General features: G+C 41.8%; 2 protein-coding genes across 2 annotated transcripts; both read left to right on the forward strand.

Annotated features, from left to right (window-relative positions):
- The first annotated feature begins 1,539 nt into the window (after positions 1–1,539).
- LOC143328506 (multiple inositol polyphosphate phosphatase 1-like) lies at positions 1,540–4,763 on the forward strand. Its single transcript, XM_076743679.1, has 5 exons — positions 1,540–2,119; positions 2,198–2,392; positions 2,937–3,034; positions 3,950–4,080; positions 4,367–4,763. Exons 1-5 carry the CDS (start codon positions 1,540–1,542, stop codon positions 4,749–4,751), a joined length of 1,389 nt encoding a protein of 462 aa, XP_076599794.1. The 3' UTR covers positions 4,752–4,763.
- A 2,015-nt stretch (positions 4,764–6,778) lies between these two features.
- Positions 6,779–14,621, forward strand: minpp1a (multiple inositol-polyphosphate phosphatase 1a). Its single transcript, XM_076743799.1, has 5 exons — positions 6,779–7,419; positions 7,491–7,685; positions 9,954–10,051; positions 10,832–10,962; positions 13,627–14,621. Exons 1-5 carry the CDS (start codon positions 6,831–6,833, stop codon positions 14,003–14,005), a joined length of 1,392 nt encoding a protein of 463 aa, XP_076599914.1. The 5' UTR covers positions 6,779–6,830; the 3' UTR covers positions 14,006–14,621.
- Positions 14,622–14,761: the final 140 nt, after the last annotated feature.

Here is a 14,761-nt window from a genome sequence, read left to right on the forward strand (position 1 = left end):
AGTACTTGCTTGTTGCAGACTCTTGGCACATATTAATTCCTCTTGCATATTGAGGTTTTGAATTGACTGACCACTGCATGGGACTTCTGCAGGACACTGTAGATTTTGCACTTTATTACCAGAATTTCTGGTGCAGACTAACCAAAACTGAAAACTCTTAACAGAAATGAAGAGTTATTCGTCATCTTGATGCCTGTTATAAGAGCTATGCATGTTAATATCTACTGTATATATGCCATTTTTAAATGAGACTAGATCATTTTCAGTCCCTGCAAGACTTTGATTATACATGATGTCAAAATCTGTAGATGGGGGGTCTTGCACTTGTGGAGCTAATAGTACATAACAACTGAATGAATGCTGATATACAAGTGACATATTAAAGGGTCTAAACAGGCATATTGAAATGACAGAATATTTTTGACTTCTTACCAATGGATACGGTAATATGAGTTAAATATGAGGTGTAAGGCTATGAAATGAAAAAGTGAAATGGAGTGGATGGGAAATAAATGACAAGGTCAGTCAACCCGCACTGTTCTGCATAAGGACATATTTTCCTTGAATATCTATTTCATGCTGCAGCTTGATGAGCTCTTGCACTGGAAGGTGGTGAATGCTTAATAGTGTCACTTTTATCCAAAAGCAGTTGGAGTGGAACGACTGAACGTAGCACACTGCTGATGTTGACAACATCACAAACATACTTTTTGCACTACTCCATTATTAATGTCATCATGCATGAATATTCATGTCATCTGTGCAAGTTATCTTGTGCAATGTATTGCTTTATTATTCATAAGTGCAATTCCAAATCCACTGTTAAAGAGAGGCATTTTTCTCAAGGCAATATTTTTTATACTCTTTTGCTCTTTTCTATATGATGTACATAACATCTCTAGTTGATTTGATTTTGTATCTTTTTGTTGTCTATTTGTTCTACTTGTTCTTTTTTCCTACCTCGCCTTTTTATTCTTGGAACAAGTGAATTTCCCCTGAGTGGGATCAATAATGTCTTATCTTGTTTTATTTCATGTCATTTCGAGCTGCGATAATGTGAGTGTTTGTGCGCCTAACAGAGGTGCTGTCAAAGCAAGAAATTGTGGTCAGAGCGTAGGTAAAACAAACACTGTCCTCTTACAAAACAGGTTTACAGTGATGCCGTAAGACATGAAAACATGTCACAAACGCACGTTTTTGTGAAAGATGAGCTTTGCTGCCAATTTTGCAATACAAACAATGAAACAACAATTACAGGAAGGGGCTGGATTATGATCCACAAGATATCTTTATAAACTGACAACATTTCTGTATTTAGTTTCATTTTCCATTCTCACTGTTTCAATTATTTCTTTGATGTCAATAGCAAGCACAAAATGTGTTTACTTTACATTTTAGGTTGTGCTGCTGTGAGGAAATTGGGGTAAACAAACTGGACTGGACTCTGCACAGTCCCTGTTGGGATGTGGCCACACAAATGTTTCAGGTTTGCCAAGGTTTAGGGGACAGCTGCCTTTTAAGACTCTTCCTGAGTGCATCATGCTGACTTTTCTTTGGAAATTCATTGTCTTCCATTTCCTCATCATGTCCTGCTGTTTACTCAATGATGTGAATCCTGAGGACAATCTGGATATACCAGCAATCGCCAAATATTTCAACACAAAAGGGCGATACGAGGAAGTGAACCCATATCTCATAGAGGACATACTCGCTGTAAACAGATCGATTTTGCAACCTCCATCTGCACAATGTCAAGAAATTCATCTGACAGCCATCATAAGACACGGCACAAGATACCCAACGACCAAAAACATTAAGGAGATGCAGCAGCTCTACAACATTGTCCTGCACAATGCTTCAGGTGAAGCGAGCTGGCTGCATGAAATCCAGACCCAGTGGACGATGTGGTACACCGAGGACATGGACGGACGGCTCGTCCAGAAAGGTGTGAATGACCTCAAGCATCTGGCTGTCAGGCTGTCAAAGCTGTTCCCCTCGCTGATTTCAGAGGAGAAGCTGCGAGGTGGATTCATCCAATTCATAACCAGCTCAAAGCACAGGTGTGTCAACAGCACGCTGTCCTTCAAGGCGGGACTGACAGAGCTGTGGGCCATCACAGGTATGAGCTTGATGATATGATATGACATAATGATTTGCATGCATTTTCAATATGACCTGTTCCTCTCTTCCTCCACAGATAAGGAGTTTGACCATGTAGTAAATGATGCTCTGATGAGGTTTTTTGACCAGTGCACCAGGTTTGTGGTGGAAGTTGATAACAACACGTCAGCTGTGGCAGAAGTCAACAAGTTCAAGCAGGGACCAGAGATGAGGAGGGTCCAGGAGAAGATTGCAGACCGTCTCAGAGTCCCATACAGTCTCATCACACATGGTCATATCTACATAAGCATTACCTCTTTTGCACTTTTGGATATGTTCATGTATTCTATAGTATTAAGCCTTTATCATATCTTCCAAGGATCCTTGCCCCCTGTGTTTCCCCTCTGTAAACTGCATTTCTTAAATGACTGATCAAGACTATAGGTGTGCCAGGTATATTACAGATCCCCATATGAAAATAGTATCTCCCAATTTTTGAGTAATTTTGCCTTTAAATGTACAGTACTGAATCTGTGTCACAGCCTGAAAGAGGCTTTATATCCATGCTTATAGGTTAGATACTGTATATCAGCTGTTACACGTCAGTTTAAACACAATGATAGTAAGTGTCCACTAGGTGGAGCTATTTACTAATTTTGACGTAAGGAGCGTCGCAGTGAGCCTTTACGGGTATGGCTTCAAAAAGGCAATAATTAAGCTTTGACGCTTAAAGCTTTCCAGAGGATGTCACTTTTGTGACATTTCAGATTTTAAAACTACTGCAATATCTGTGTTATTTCACCACCAAATGTTTTACACCAGCCTCTCTCCTGCAGATTTGACTGAGGCTGCATTTTACTTGTGTGCTTATGAATTTGCAATCAAGGCAGTGACCTCCCCCTGGTGTCAGCTCTTCGATGAGGTCGATGCAAAGGTAGGAGCAGTGAGTGATCAACTTCAAATGCTTCCGTTAATGATGCTCATGAGGCTGACTAAGGTCAGACAGGGGATATTTGATATTTCTTTCATAACAGAAAAATCACAGGTGTTTCTGATAACATTAGCAGTGGCTCAGTTCTATCCAAGTGTCTCAGCAAGTCACAAATGAGCCAGCAAGCACAATACCAGGACCCTGAAACTGAAGTAGCTAAATGGAATCCAGTCATAGTTCATTTATTATTTCAACTTTTGAATTTTCCTCTGTGAAAAAGGCGTATTACACACCATGACACAGCCCTGCATTTCAAAATGTCTACACTCTGCAACATTGCCAGCAAATGTGTTTCCCATTTCACCATCACAAGTTCATTTATTTATTGGGCAATTTATCACCAAGTGCAGAACAGGAAGTTTTTCTACACAACAGTAAAGTGGCTGACCAGTGAGGCACTTCACCTGATCAGATGGGCATTTAAGGTCAGCGAGATGTGCACAGGTCATGTGAGGGCACAGAAACTAAACCAACTATTGGATCCAACACAAACAGGACAATGCAAACAAACAGCTCTATCATATGTAGGTCAGAGGGACTCTGTGCCTTCATCGTTATATAAATCATCTATATATGCTATCGCTTCTTTTTCAGGAATATGAGTAACTAACTTTACTACTTTATAAAACACAGTTTTTATTGATAGTTAACTTCAGTGGCTTGTTCCAGCATATACATTTGGAAGCCAATGTTTTGAAAAGTGTTTTGTTACACTATTCATTAACTGGGAGACCCTTTGGCATTGTGTGTGTAAGAAAGAGCATTTTGTGTCTTGTGTTACAAACTGACCTGACACTGCCTGAAACCTCATCTGGCAGAATGCAAAACAGGTTGCTAAATTGGGATACCCACCAACAGGTAATGGAGTATGCCAGTGACCTGAGGGAATACTGGAAAAGAGGCTACGGTTATGATATTAACAGCAAGTCAAGCTGCAGGCTGTTTCATGACGTGTTTAGCCGACTTGACAAAGCAGCCAGCGAGAACAAGTAAGTGAACTTTTAAAGTGACGTGCAGTCCCAAAACTCTGAGTGGAATAGATGAAACAATTACAGGTATCATTGATTTTATCTGCTTGTCCTTCAGTCTTGTTTGATTTGCTTTTGCTCTTTCATTCTGTTTGCAAGTTTCATCATTTTGACAAAAAGAAAGATTTATAAATCATCTATTAAAGATTAAGCACCCAAAACACTTGTCTGTGTTCAATCCCTAGCCCCTTCAGTGTTACAGCAGAAGCTCTGTTAAATTGTGAACCCTGTTTGTCCTGTGTGTCAGGTCAGGCCAGCAGGTGACTGAACCTGTGACAGTCCAGATCGGCCATGCAGACACCCTCCTGCCACTGCTTACTCTCCTGGGCTTCTTCAAGGACAGCGACGCCCTGACGTCCACCAACTACGCCTCACAGACCCAACGCTCCTTCCGCACCAGCCACATGCTGCCCTATGCAGCTAACTTAGTCCTGGTGCTATACGACTGTGGGGGAGGCGACCTGAGACTGCAGCCACTGCTCAATGAGAAGCCTGTGACTTTCCCCGGTCTGACCGACCCGAGGGCCCCCGTGCCGCTCTATGAGGACGTCAAAGAGCACTACAGGGAACTGCTCCAAGGCTGTGACTTTGAGACGGAGTGTCAGCTGTTCAAGCATCCTGCTGAGGTTTAGGCAGACAGGGAAGACTCTCGAGGTGATTCTGGAGTTCTAGCTGCCTTTATTGTAAAAATGGAAAAACAATATTCTGCCATCAAAGATGTTGCTGGCTGTTTGTCTGAATGTTCTCCTTTTGAAATTTTAAATATGGCTGTCTTCCTGTCATCATAATGTGTTCTGTGAATCATGAATTAAAAATTAAGATATGACTAAATGAGCTGTTGTTGTTGTTTTTCCCATAGTTATTGGAAATAAGCAGAAAGTACCATAAAATGTATATATATAACCACTTAATTGTTTATTAATAAAAACACATTGCGAAGTAGGAAAACTGAATTCACTTGTGCTATTATTAAGGTAACAGAACTCACTTTTATCATACAGCAAATAATATACAATTCTAAATAACAAGATGTTGACTAAAATAAGGGGAAGAGAATAACAGTGGTTGGCTGTAATGAAGTACACTCAAGTACTGTATCTAATGACATATTTTATTCTATGTTATGCTTGTACTCCACCACATACTGTGAGATACTGTGGTTTGTGATCCTCTGCGTTTACGGAGAGATTTCGTTACTGATTACTTCAGATTAAAAGTTTACAGAAAAAAAAAAAAACACGATGAACTTATAAAATGCAACACACTGTTAAAGATTAAACCAGTGCTTCACAGTATGCTCGGACTGTGAGCCCTTACAAAAAAGCAGTGTCTAGTTGGGGTTTTTCGTGGTTCAAATCAAACTTAGTTTCTCTGAGTTCAATCAAAGAGAGATCTGCCCTCCAAACCTCTAATTTAGTTCACTGTGAGAGGTAAAATGTTGCAACATTTCAAATAAAAAAGCAAAAATGAGAGAAAAGTGCGAACAAATTGTGTAGCAGCTGTTTTTTTCCTTCTTTCCTACCTCAGTAATCATCTTACAACCCTTTAGCTTTACCTTTTAATTCTTTGTAGGGGCCTTGGTTGGTAACTACTGTATGGAACTACCCAATGGTATACACATATGGATATTTAATGTAGTTAAAACTGGGTCCACCTCAATTAGCTACAGCAGCAAAGTGTAAACACTTTGCTGCATCAGTATTAACAGTGTTATATTATGCCATTCACAAAGACAGACATGCGAAACCAAGTGTAACTGACAATGGTTTTACACTGTGGTTTTAGTGCTTGACTGAAGGAAAGGTCCTGACCACTTCTTCCACCACTGAGCAGCAGTACTGCAGATCTCACAATACACTCCAACTCCAGGCAGTGCTGGAAAGTAGCTAAGTACATTTACTCAAATACAGTACTGAAGTGCAACTCTAAGGCACTTGTACTTTGAGTATTTCCATTTTCTGCTCCTTTGAACTTCTGGTGCGCTGCATTTCAGAGGGTATATTGTACTTTTTACTCCAATACATTCATTTAATAACTTTACTTACTTTGCAGATCCAGATTAATCATACAAAATCTAGAAAATAAATAAACTATGATATACTGTTAAGAGTAAAGGATGATATTGTTGGATACTCAGTAGTATATAAAGTGAGTGCAATTAGCTCCACCTTTACCAACTACAACATTACAATGATTAACACATTAATGAATCAGTAATTATTATGCAATAGTATAATAAGCATCATCCTGGCATCCGTTTCGCATGATGTGTACTTTCACTTCTGTATTTTCACTTAATTAAAACTTTGAATGCAGGACTTCCACTTGTAAAATAGTCCTTCTTCCACTGACTCCGGGGCATGTTTTATGGCGATACTTTGATCTTGTTTAATGGTTTCTTCAAACATGGTAAAGTCAGGGGTGGAGAACGCTAATGTGAATAGAATTTACAGAGGAACAATCATATTTGGCCATAAAGTAAATCACCCGGCGCTGCAGTGCTGCTATTCATAGACTTTGAACAAAAGCGGTAATGTGGTTAAAAGTGGTCAATGTCCATTATTGTCTATTATGTAAAAGTTTGGGGTCAAGCCTATGTCGCTGCTGAGAGCTTCTGTGATTGGTGGAAGAGTCCGACCGGTGACGTCACTCCGTTTCGGCTCCGAGGTGGGGGTGCGCGCGGCCATCGGTACAAGCTCGCAGGCTGCATCATGCCGGCCGCTGTTTGGAAACTCATCGCTCTTTATTTCACCACCACGGTCCACGTTTGCTGCTGCTTCCGTAACGATGTGAAGCTTCAGGACAACCCAAACATACCAGCAATCGCCAAGTATTTCACCACGAAAGGGAGGTACGAGGAAGTGAACCCGTACCTCATAGAGGACATACTCGCTGTAAACAGATCGATTTTACAGCCACCGTCTGCGCAATGTCGCGAAATTCATCTGACAGCCATCATAAGGCACGGCACAAGGTACCCGACGAGCAAAAACGTCAAGAAGATGCAGAAGCTTTACGAGCTGGTCAAGAGCCGCGCGGCGGGCAAAGAGAGCTGGCTGCGCGAGATCCAGACCCAGTGGACGATGTGGTACACCGAGGACATGGACGGCCGGCTCGTCCAGAAAGGTGTGAACGACCACAGGCATCTGGCCGTCAGGCTGTCAAAGCTGTTCCCCTCGCTTATTTCAGAGGAGAAGCTGCGAGGTGGATTCATCCAATTCATAACCAGCTCAAAGCACAGGTGTGTCAACAGCACGCTGTCCTTCAAGGCGGGACTGACAGAGCTGTGGGCCATCACAGGTATGAGCTTGATGTCGCGTTCAGGATTCACCACCCACGTGCGTTTTTAATATGACCTGTTCCTTTTCCAGATGAGGAGTTTGACCATGCGGTGAATGATGCTCTGATGAGGTTTTTCGACCAGTGCACCAGGTTTGTGGAGGAAGTCGATAACAACCCGTCAGCTCTGTCCGAGGTGGACCTGTTCAGGCAGGGTCCAGAGATGACGAGGGTCCAGGAGAAGATCGCAGACCGCCTCGGAGTCCCCTACAATGATATCACAGATGGTCAGTGGAGGATTGGCCAGATCACCTATATGCTATCATTACCACATTGTAAAGGTTCAAGGTTCAGCTTTCATGGGCACTCCACAATGCAGTACTGTACACTGAAATGCAGCCGGAGCTGCCCGCCCACACTGCACACACAGAACGTGCATCAACAAATATTCAACGATAAAACACAGTAGGCAGTAAAACAGAACAAAGTGTTTGAAAGTGGCACTAAAGGAAGAAATAAAAGGGAAAACTGAATTATATTTATTAGGAAGATATGCAGTCAAGTCGACTCAAATAGAACTTTATTTGTCCCGAGAGGCGTAATTTGATGTGCAGCAGTAAAACAGCAATAACACGCAACATCACACAATATCCAAGAAGCACACAAGGCAAATAAATGCAACATATAATGACAAGTAAAAACATAAAGTACTGCTAGAAGTAAAGCAAAGCAATATTTACTAAGTCTGTTTGGATGGTTGGGCTACCTTAAACTATTAGCTGTGAAATGGCTGAAGGTAGGAAGGAGTGTTTGTGCAGTGCAGTGGTACTGTCTGCAGGATGGCAGCAGGTAGATCAGTCATTGGCTGGGGTGGTTGGGGTCTGATGATCCTGTTGGCCTTCTTTCTGCCCTGCTGCATATAGAGGTCCTCCATGGATGGCAGCTCCGTCCTGGTGATGGGCTGAGCAGTTTTCCCCACGCTCTGTAAAGCCTTATGTTTGAGGGTGGTGCAACTGTCATTCTAGGCGGTGACACAGCCAGTCAGGATACACTCAATTATTCACCTGTAGAGGTCGCAGAGTATCCCAGAGTCTACGTCGGGTCTCCTCAACCTGTGGAGGAGGAAGAGCGGTTGTCTTTGTGATGATGTTGGTGTGGCAGGCCTGAAACTGCGTGCTCTCTCCACCGTAGTCCCATTGATGTTAAGGGGGGTGTGTCCTTCTCCCTGTTGCTTCCCCTAGTCCACAATTATCTCCTTTGTTTCCCTGACATTAAGATGGAGGCTGTTGTCCTGGCGCCAAGATGTCAGCGCTCTGATCTCTGTACACCATCTCATCGTCGCCAATGTTAAGATAAGATAAAATATTCCTTTAGTAGTACAACAGTGGGGACATTTCCAGTATTATAGCAGCAACGTGGATAGCAAAAAATAGAGGGCATCAATAAAAAAGATATTAAATAGCAAACAAGCAATATAAACGATATAAACAAGGAATATTGAAAAATTTGAACAATGTAAACAAGGGGAAATACAGAAAGTAGCAATCTAGTATGGGGAGATGTAAAATATGGGAGTGGTACCAATATAGAGTGTTTTCAAGTTTACACTATGGCACAGAGGAAATACCAATATTGCACATTCAAATTAGAGATTCGAAAGGTACTGATATTGCACATTGGATGATAGTACTCCTGACTGGAGTATTGATATTGCACACAGGAGTAATAATACACCTGATGGAAAGATTGGTATATTGCACCTTAAAGTTGTCGTCAGCAAACTTGATGATGGTGTTGGAGCTGTGGGTGGCCACGCAGTCATGCATGAACGGGGAGTGCAGGAAAGGGCTGAGCACACAGCTCTAACAGTCACCGGTGTTGAGAGTCAGGGTGGAGGATGTGGTACTGCCAATTCACACAGCCTGGGGACTCTCTGTCAAGAGACTGAGGATCCAGTCAAAGAGGGTGGCGTTGAGTCCCAGGTGTCTGAGCTTGATGACGTGCTTGAAAGACACAGTGGAACTGAATGTTGATCTATAGTCAATGAATAGCACTCTCACATGCGTTCCTGTGGTCCAGGTGGGAGAGGGCAGTGTGGAGGGCTCGGGTAATGGCATCGTCTCTTGATCTGTTTGGCCTGTCTGCAACTTGAAGTGAGTCAGGGAGGGAGGAGGGGTTCACCAGTAACAGCCTGAAAATCCACTCAAATATTTGATGACATTCTAAACACAAAAATGAATAAAAAAAAAAAAGTGAAGTAGTCAGTACTGGTGGGCATAGAATGCAAACATCCCATTAGTCATGTTTCACAGTGAGTATTTGCACAGTAGGTGGAGCTGTTTTCTAATTTGTATTGTATATTAATATGTATTTAAATTGAAGATGTCTCACAGGCCTCAAACTGCTCCAGTATTTAAGCAAAACACCCCATGGTTTCTAAGTTTCAGACAAATTGTGCCAGGTGTCAGTGCTTTTTATTGTGTTTGTTTTAATGGCTGCCTGGCTTGTTTGATTTCATGACTTATTAACATTTCACTGCAACCTTTCCCCTCCAGATATGGCCGAAGCTGCATTTTACTTGTGCGCTTATGAGTTTGCCATTAAGACTGTGAACTCTCCCTGGTGCCGGCTCTTTGATGAGGTCGATGCACAGGTACGGGCCTCAGCTATTTAGAAATTGTAGGTTTAATGTGCTAGTGCCATCAAATGTGTGAGTGAATGAATCTTTGAAAGCCTACAGGTAAGATTTCATCATGAGGGTCAGAGATGTTTAGTGGTCAATAACATCAAGTGCTCACTTTATGTTACTTTTTTTTATACAATTGAATGTTCTGAAACGAGCATACATCAGCCCCTCTAGCCTTAAAAAGACGGATCAAACCCTCTCACACACGTAGCACGTGATTTGCTAAAGCAAACAAACAGATCTGTCTAATCGTGTTAGATGAATCCAGCACCATCAGTCCAAGACCGTCAAATCCTGGGAGGAACAAGGTCACCAAAGACACTTTAGTCAGCCAATAACTATTTATCTACTTGTTTGTTTTTAATCCTGGACAGGGGCTGGATATGAGTTTCACCAAGATATCCAATATTACATGTGTTGCATTTTGTTATTCCTATGCAATCTGCATTATGAACAATTAAATACATTTTAAAAAAGGGGGGGGAGAAATGTTTGCAAGGTCACATTAGAGAAGGACTCTTGCCTGAGCAGTAAGCAATGCTTTCTCTGCTTTGCCACAGTAATCATTCATTGGGAAGCTGTTATTCATGACACAAAGAGTGTTTTGTGTCTTGTGTTACAAGCTGACCTAACACTCACGTAGCCTGAAATGGTACCTTGCATAAGAAAAGATTGACACATTACTTTTTTTTTTTTAACCTAACCTTACATCCGAGCGAGCCTTGACTTTTGCTATCTGTTTAACAGGTTATGGAGTATGCAAATGACCTTAAACAATTCTGGAAAAGAAGCTATGGTTACGATATTAACAGCAAGTCGAGCTGCATCCTCTTCCATGATTTGTTCAGTCGACTGGACAATGCAGCCAGCGAGAGCAAGTGAGTAAAACCGGAACATCTTTGAAATATTATTATATTATAATATTAATATTGAAAAAAAAGCCAGCGATGCCTTCATCTGTCTCTTAATTCTTTGCAACATAGACGCTAAAGACAGAAAACCTAATCCAATTATTCTTTGCATCAATTATCCAGGATGCACATATTGTTAGTTTCAGCCATGATTTCGAGTCTTCGTTTATGCCATTACACACACATTAATGTCCGTGTCTATCAGCGTGATACTGACAGAGCCAGTGTAGCCCTGGAGGCTAACCTGAGGGCGAGGTGGTTGCCTTTACACTGGAAAATAGAATTAATCTAAAACGTATGACTGAATGTATCACTTGAATCTCAATAAATGTGTGGTACCACAGTTAAACAAGTAAACGATGCAAAGAGACAAGTCAAAACTTGTTCAACTGGTTAAAGTCCTACATTCAGTCCAAGACAGGCACACAGATGAACAGACTGTTCTTGCTTCCTGCTTCCATTATAATTACCAGTCGTGACAATGTGGCTGGTGTGTGCATATATGCGTCATCATAGCAACAATGTGGTCCTGGAAACACCTACAGTAGCAGGAACTACCACAGAAATGGTTTTAAGTTCTTTGCCAGGTGGATGTGTCTGTCTCTGAACAGATTTTGTCAAGGCAATAGCATCACAATGGTGCAAGATGCAGCCATGGAGCTATACAGGTGTGTACCTGAGATTAAAACGAAGGCCGAGTTCAAAGATGAATGATCTCTGAGTAAGGGTGCTAGAAGCAGGGGGGTACGAAGTAGGGAAGGGGCCAACTTTGAATGCACTTTATGTGTTTTGCTGAAATATTCCCTTGTTTGATACAAGGAATGTACAAAATGTGGTTAGTCGTAAATGTATGTGTCATTATTGGCTCATTAATTGAGATAAATAATCAGTTGTTTGGCAAGAACATGATGAAGTTTAGGGGTAAGGTGGTTAGGTTAAGGTTAGGGTCAGCCTGTCCACAATGAATTGATCTCAGTGCAATGTCCTAACAAGGATAGGTACGCAAACTTGTGTGTGTGTGTATGTAGTTTGTTTCTTTGCGTGTGGTATGACAACAGAGCAGAGGAACTTAGCAGAGAGAATAAGACCTGGTCTGGGATGTGGGATCTTAGAGGGGAGTAAATCAGTATTGCTGACAAAGTGCATTGTTTTGTGAGTGAAGATGAGATGAGTCGCTGTCAAGCACAGGAATGCTAAACTTGCTAGGTAGCATGCTCAGGAAAGAAGGAAGAATATGCAAAACCTTTGGGACATTCATAGCAATATCTCAGGACAGCACAACAAATATGTACTAGTGCGTGGTGATAGGTGTGTGTTGTGAGTGAGGGCAATGAAGTATGGAAAAACAGGCCAAAGTCAAGCAGGTAAACATTAATTTCCAGTGGGATCAAATTGTACAATGTGCTGTGTGCTTAGGTTGCTTTATTACCAGCTGCGATAGCAAAGCTGGTATTGTTTCCATCATGTCAGTCAGTCTGTCTGTCTGTGTGTGTGTGTGTGTGTGTGTGTGTGTGTGTGTGTGTGTGCTTTGGCAGGTATTCATGTTTCTGTCTATGAAACTGTTCAAGTGTGTGTAGTTGAGATCAGAATGAAGGCGGAGTTCACAGATGGGTGTTGTCATGTTTATGTAATGATGCAGTAATGACTGCTGGGTCAGAACATCAGCGTGTTGGCAGGTATGCAGCTGATGTGATCCCATCGCAAGACCATCTTTAGTTATGGAATTGTGAATTCTTCTTCCTTGACTTACAGGTTTTCAGCCGTAATGTTGATGTGACTTGTGATTTTGTTTTAAACCAAAAGCCTTAGCGGGTGTGGCGAACTTAAGTTAGCAGTTAGCATAAAATCAGCATAAAGATCTGTCTTGAATGAGGTGACCTTCATCAAGAATGAGATTTCTGATGAAGTGCATGTGCCTTGATTCTGGCTCTCGGGTCCATTTGCTGACTAAGACCCTTAAACCTCCAAAGTAAAACCTTGAGTGGAATGGTACAAGTTTCACACAAATGCAGTTACCACACAGACTGTGTTGTTGTTATATCTTGTGTGTTTTCATGTAATTATTTCCTTTTAGTTTGGTGAAATGAGTCCACAATTCAGCTTTCCTAATTACAGTCAATTTACAACGGCAATTTAAGTAAGGCTGGAGAGAAAATGACAGTTCTCTCCTTCACTCAGACATCAGTATGAACCTTTCCTAAATTTGTCTGCACAAATAAGCCACTGTGACACCACTGGATTGTTATTCTTACATGCATGTAAACACATTTCATTGCTCTTTGCTTTTTCAATGTGCTTGTCAATTTTCCTCCCTTGACCACTGACCAAAATCAGTTTCTGTATAAATGTAGGGCCATAAATCCACATTTTCATGTGAAATCTGCCAAGGTTGAATGATTGATTAACTTGATTGATCAATGAATTTATTATTTCGATTATCGATTGTAAGAAAGTTGTTAAAACTAAAATGCGCAGGGCCAAATGTCTTCAAATGTCTCGTTTTGTTCGACTAAAAACCCACAGATGTTTAATGAGCGATCGTCACATTTGAGAAACAGGAGCCAGAGATCGCTTCGACGCAGCTCATTCTGTGTCAGACCTGAAACAGATGTTGTTTGTCCTGTATGTCAGGTCAGGCCAGCAGGTGACTGAAGCTGTGACGGTCCAGGTCGGCCATGCTGAGACTATTCTACCACTGCTTACTCTCCTGGGCTTCTTCAAGGACAGCGACGCCCTGAAGTCCACCAACTACGCCTCACAGACCCAACGCTCCTTCCGCACCAGCCACATGCTGCCCTATGCAGCTAACTTAGTCCTGGTGCTATACGACTGTGGGGGAGGCGACCTGAGACTGCAGCCACTGCTCAATGAGAAGCCTGTGACTTTCCCCGGTCTGACCGACCCGAGGGCCTCCGTGCCGCTCTATGAGGACGTCAAAGAGCACTACAGGGAACTGCTCCAAGGCTGTGACTTTGAGACGGAGTGTCAGCTGTTCAAGCATCCTGCTTAGGTTTAGGCCGACAAGACAGAATCTGAAAAAGAGACATTAAAGTGGCTTTATTGTGCTTTATTTGCAAAATGGAGTGAAAGTTGTGGTTGTAATGGGAGCATCTTAGACTGAATGCTTCCCCTGTGCAAACCATGAACAAACCACAGTTTGAGCTGGCCTTGTTAGCGTTTTTAGCATTTTTCACCTCTTTTTTTTGGTTATACCTGAGAAAAGTCAGATTTGGTGTCTCTGAAATGTGCCATGATCCCAGGCTAGAGAATTTCATTTCTGTACCGTTACAGTATTACTACTTCTTTAACGCTTATTCTCAAGGTTTATTTCCATTATTGCACACGGTAGAACAGGAATTAAAGAATGTATTTTTGGAGTGTATTGATTTTCCATGTTCTGTTGGAGTATGGACATCCTGAGCATGCTTTTTAATGCCTATGATGCATTTATTTATTTAGTTGCTTCACCATACAACTTGCTGTGCAGTTGGTCTGAATTAAAACTAACAAAGCAACTGCTCTGCATTAAGAAAACAGCCTGATTCATAGTCCTCCTGAAATCAATTCCTGTAATCATGTCTTAAAGTTTTTTGGGTGCCACTGTGTAATAAGGCTCCGTTCAGGTATCAAGGTATGAAGGTGTCTTTATTATCCCCAGTGGGGCAATTTGTTGTGCAGCCAGCAGAGAGAACACATTCATACATACATAGACTAAAATATGACATGAAAACTCACCCGACAGTGGACATAATAATACAACATAAAA

Source organism: Chaetodon auriga, chromosome 11 (assembly GCF_051107435.1).
Source record: "Chaetodon auriga isolate fChaAug3 chromosome 11, fChaAug3.hap1, whole genome shotgun sequence".
In the NCBI taxonomy this organism is placed as follows: Eukaryota; Metazoa; Chordata; class Actinopteri; order Chaetodontiformes; family Chaetodontidae; genus Chaetodon; species Chaetodon auriga.

Excerpts from the sequence above, each read along its gene's own strand:
- LOC143328506 (XM_076743679.1), top strand. The coding sequence starts at position 1,540 with ATGCTGACTTTTCTTTGGAAATTCATTGTCTTCCATTTCCTCATCATG. Across the intron at positions 2,120-2,197 it reads AGAGCTGTGGGCCATCACAG|ATAAGGAGTTTGACCATGTA; the intron begins GTATGAGCTTGA and ends CTTCCTCCACAG. Across the intron at positions 2,393-2,936 it reads ATACAGTCTCATCACACATG|ATTTGACTGAGGCTGCATTT; the intron begins GTCATATCTACA and ends TCTCTCCTGCAG.
- minpp1a (XM_076743799.1), top strand. The coding sequence starts at position 6,831 with ATGCCGGCCGCTGTTTGGAAACTCATCGCTCTTTATTTCACCACCACG. Across the intron at positions 10,052-10,831 it reads TTGATGAGGTCGATGCACAG|GTTATGGAGTATGCAAATGA; the intron begins GTACGGGCCTCA and ends TCTGTTTAACAG. Across the intron at positions 10,963-13,626 it reads AATGCAGCCAGCGAGAGCAA|GTCAGGCCAGCAGGTGACTG; the intron begins GTGAGTAAAACC and ends CCTGTATGTCAG.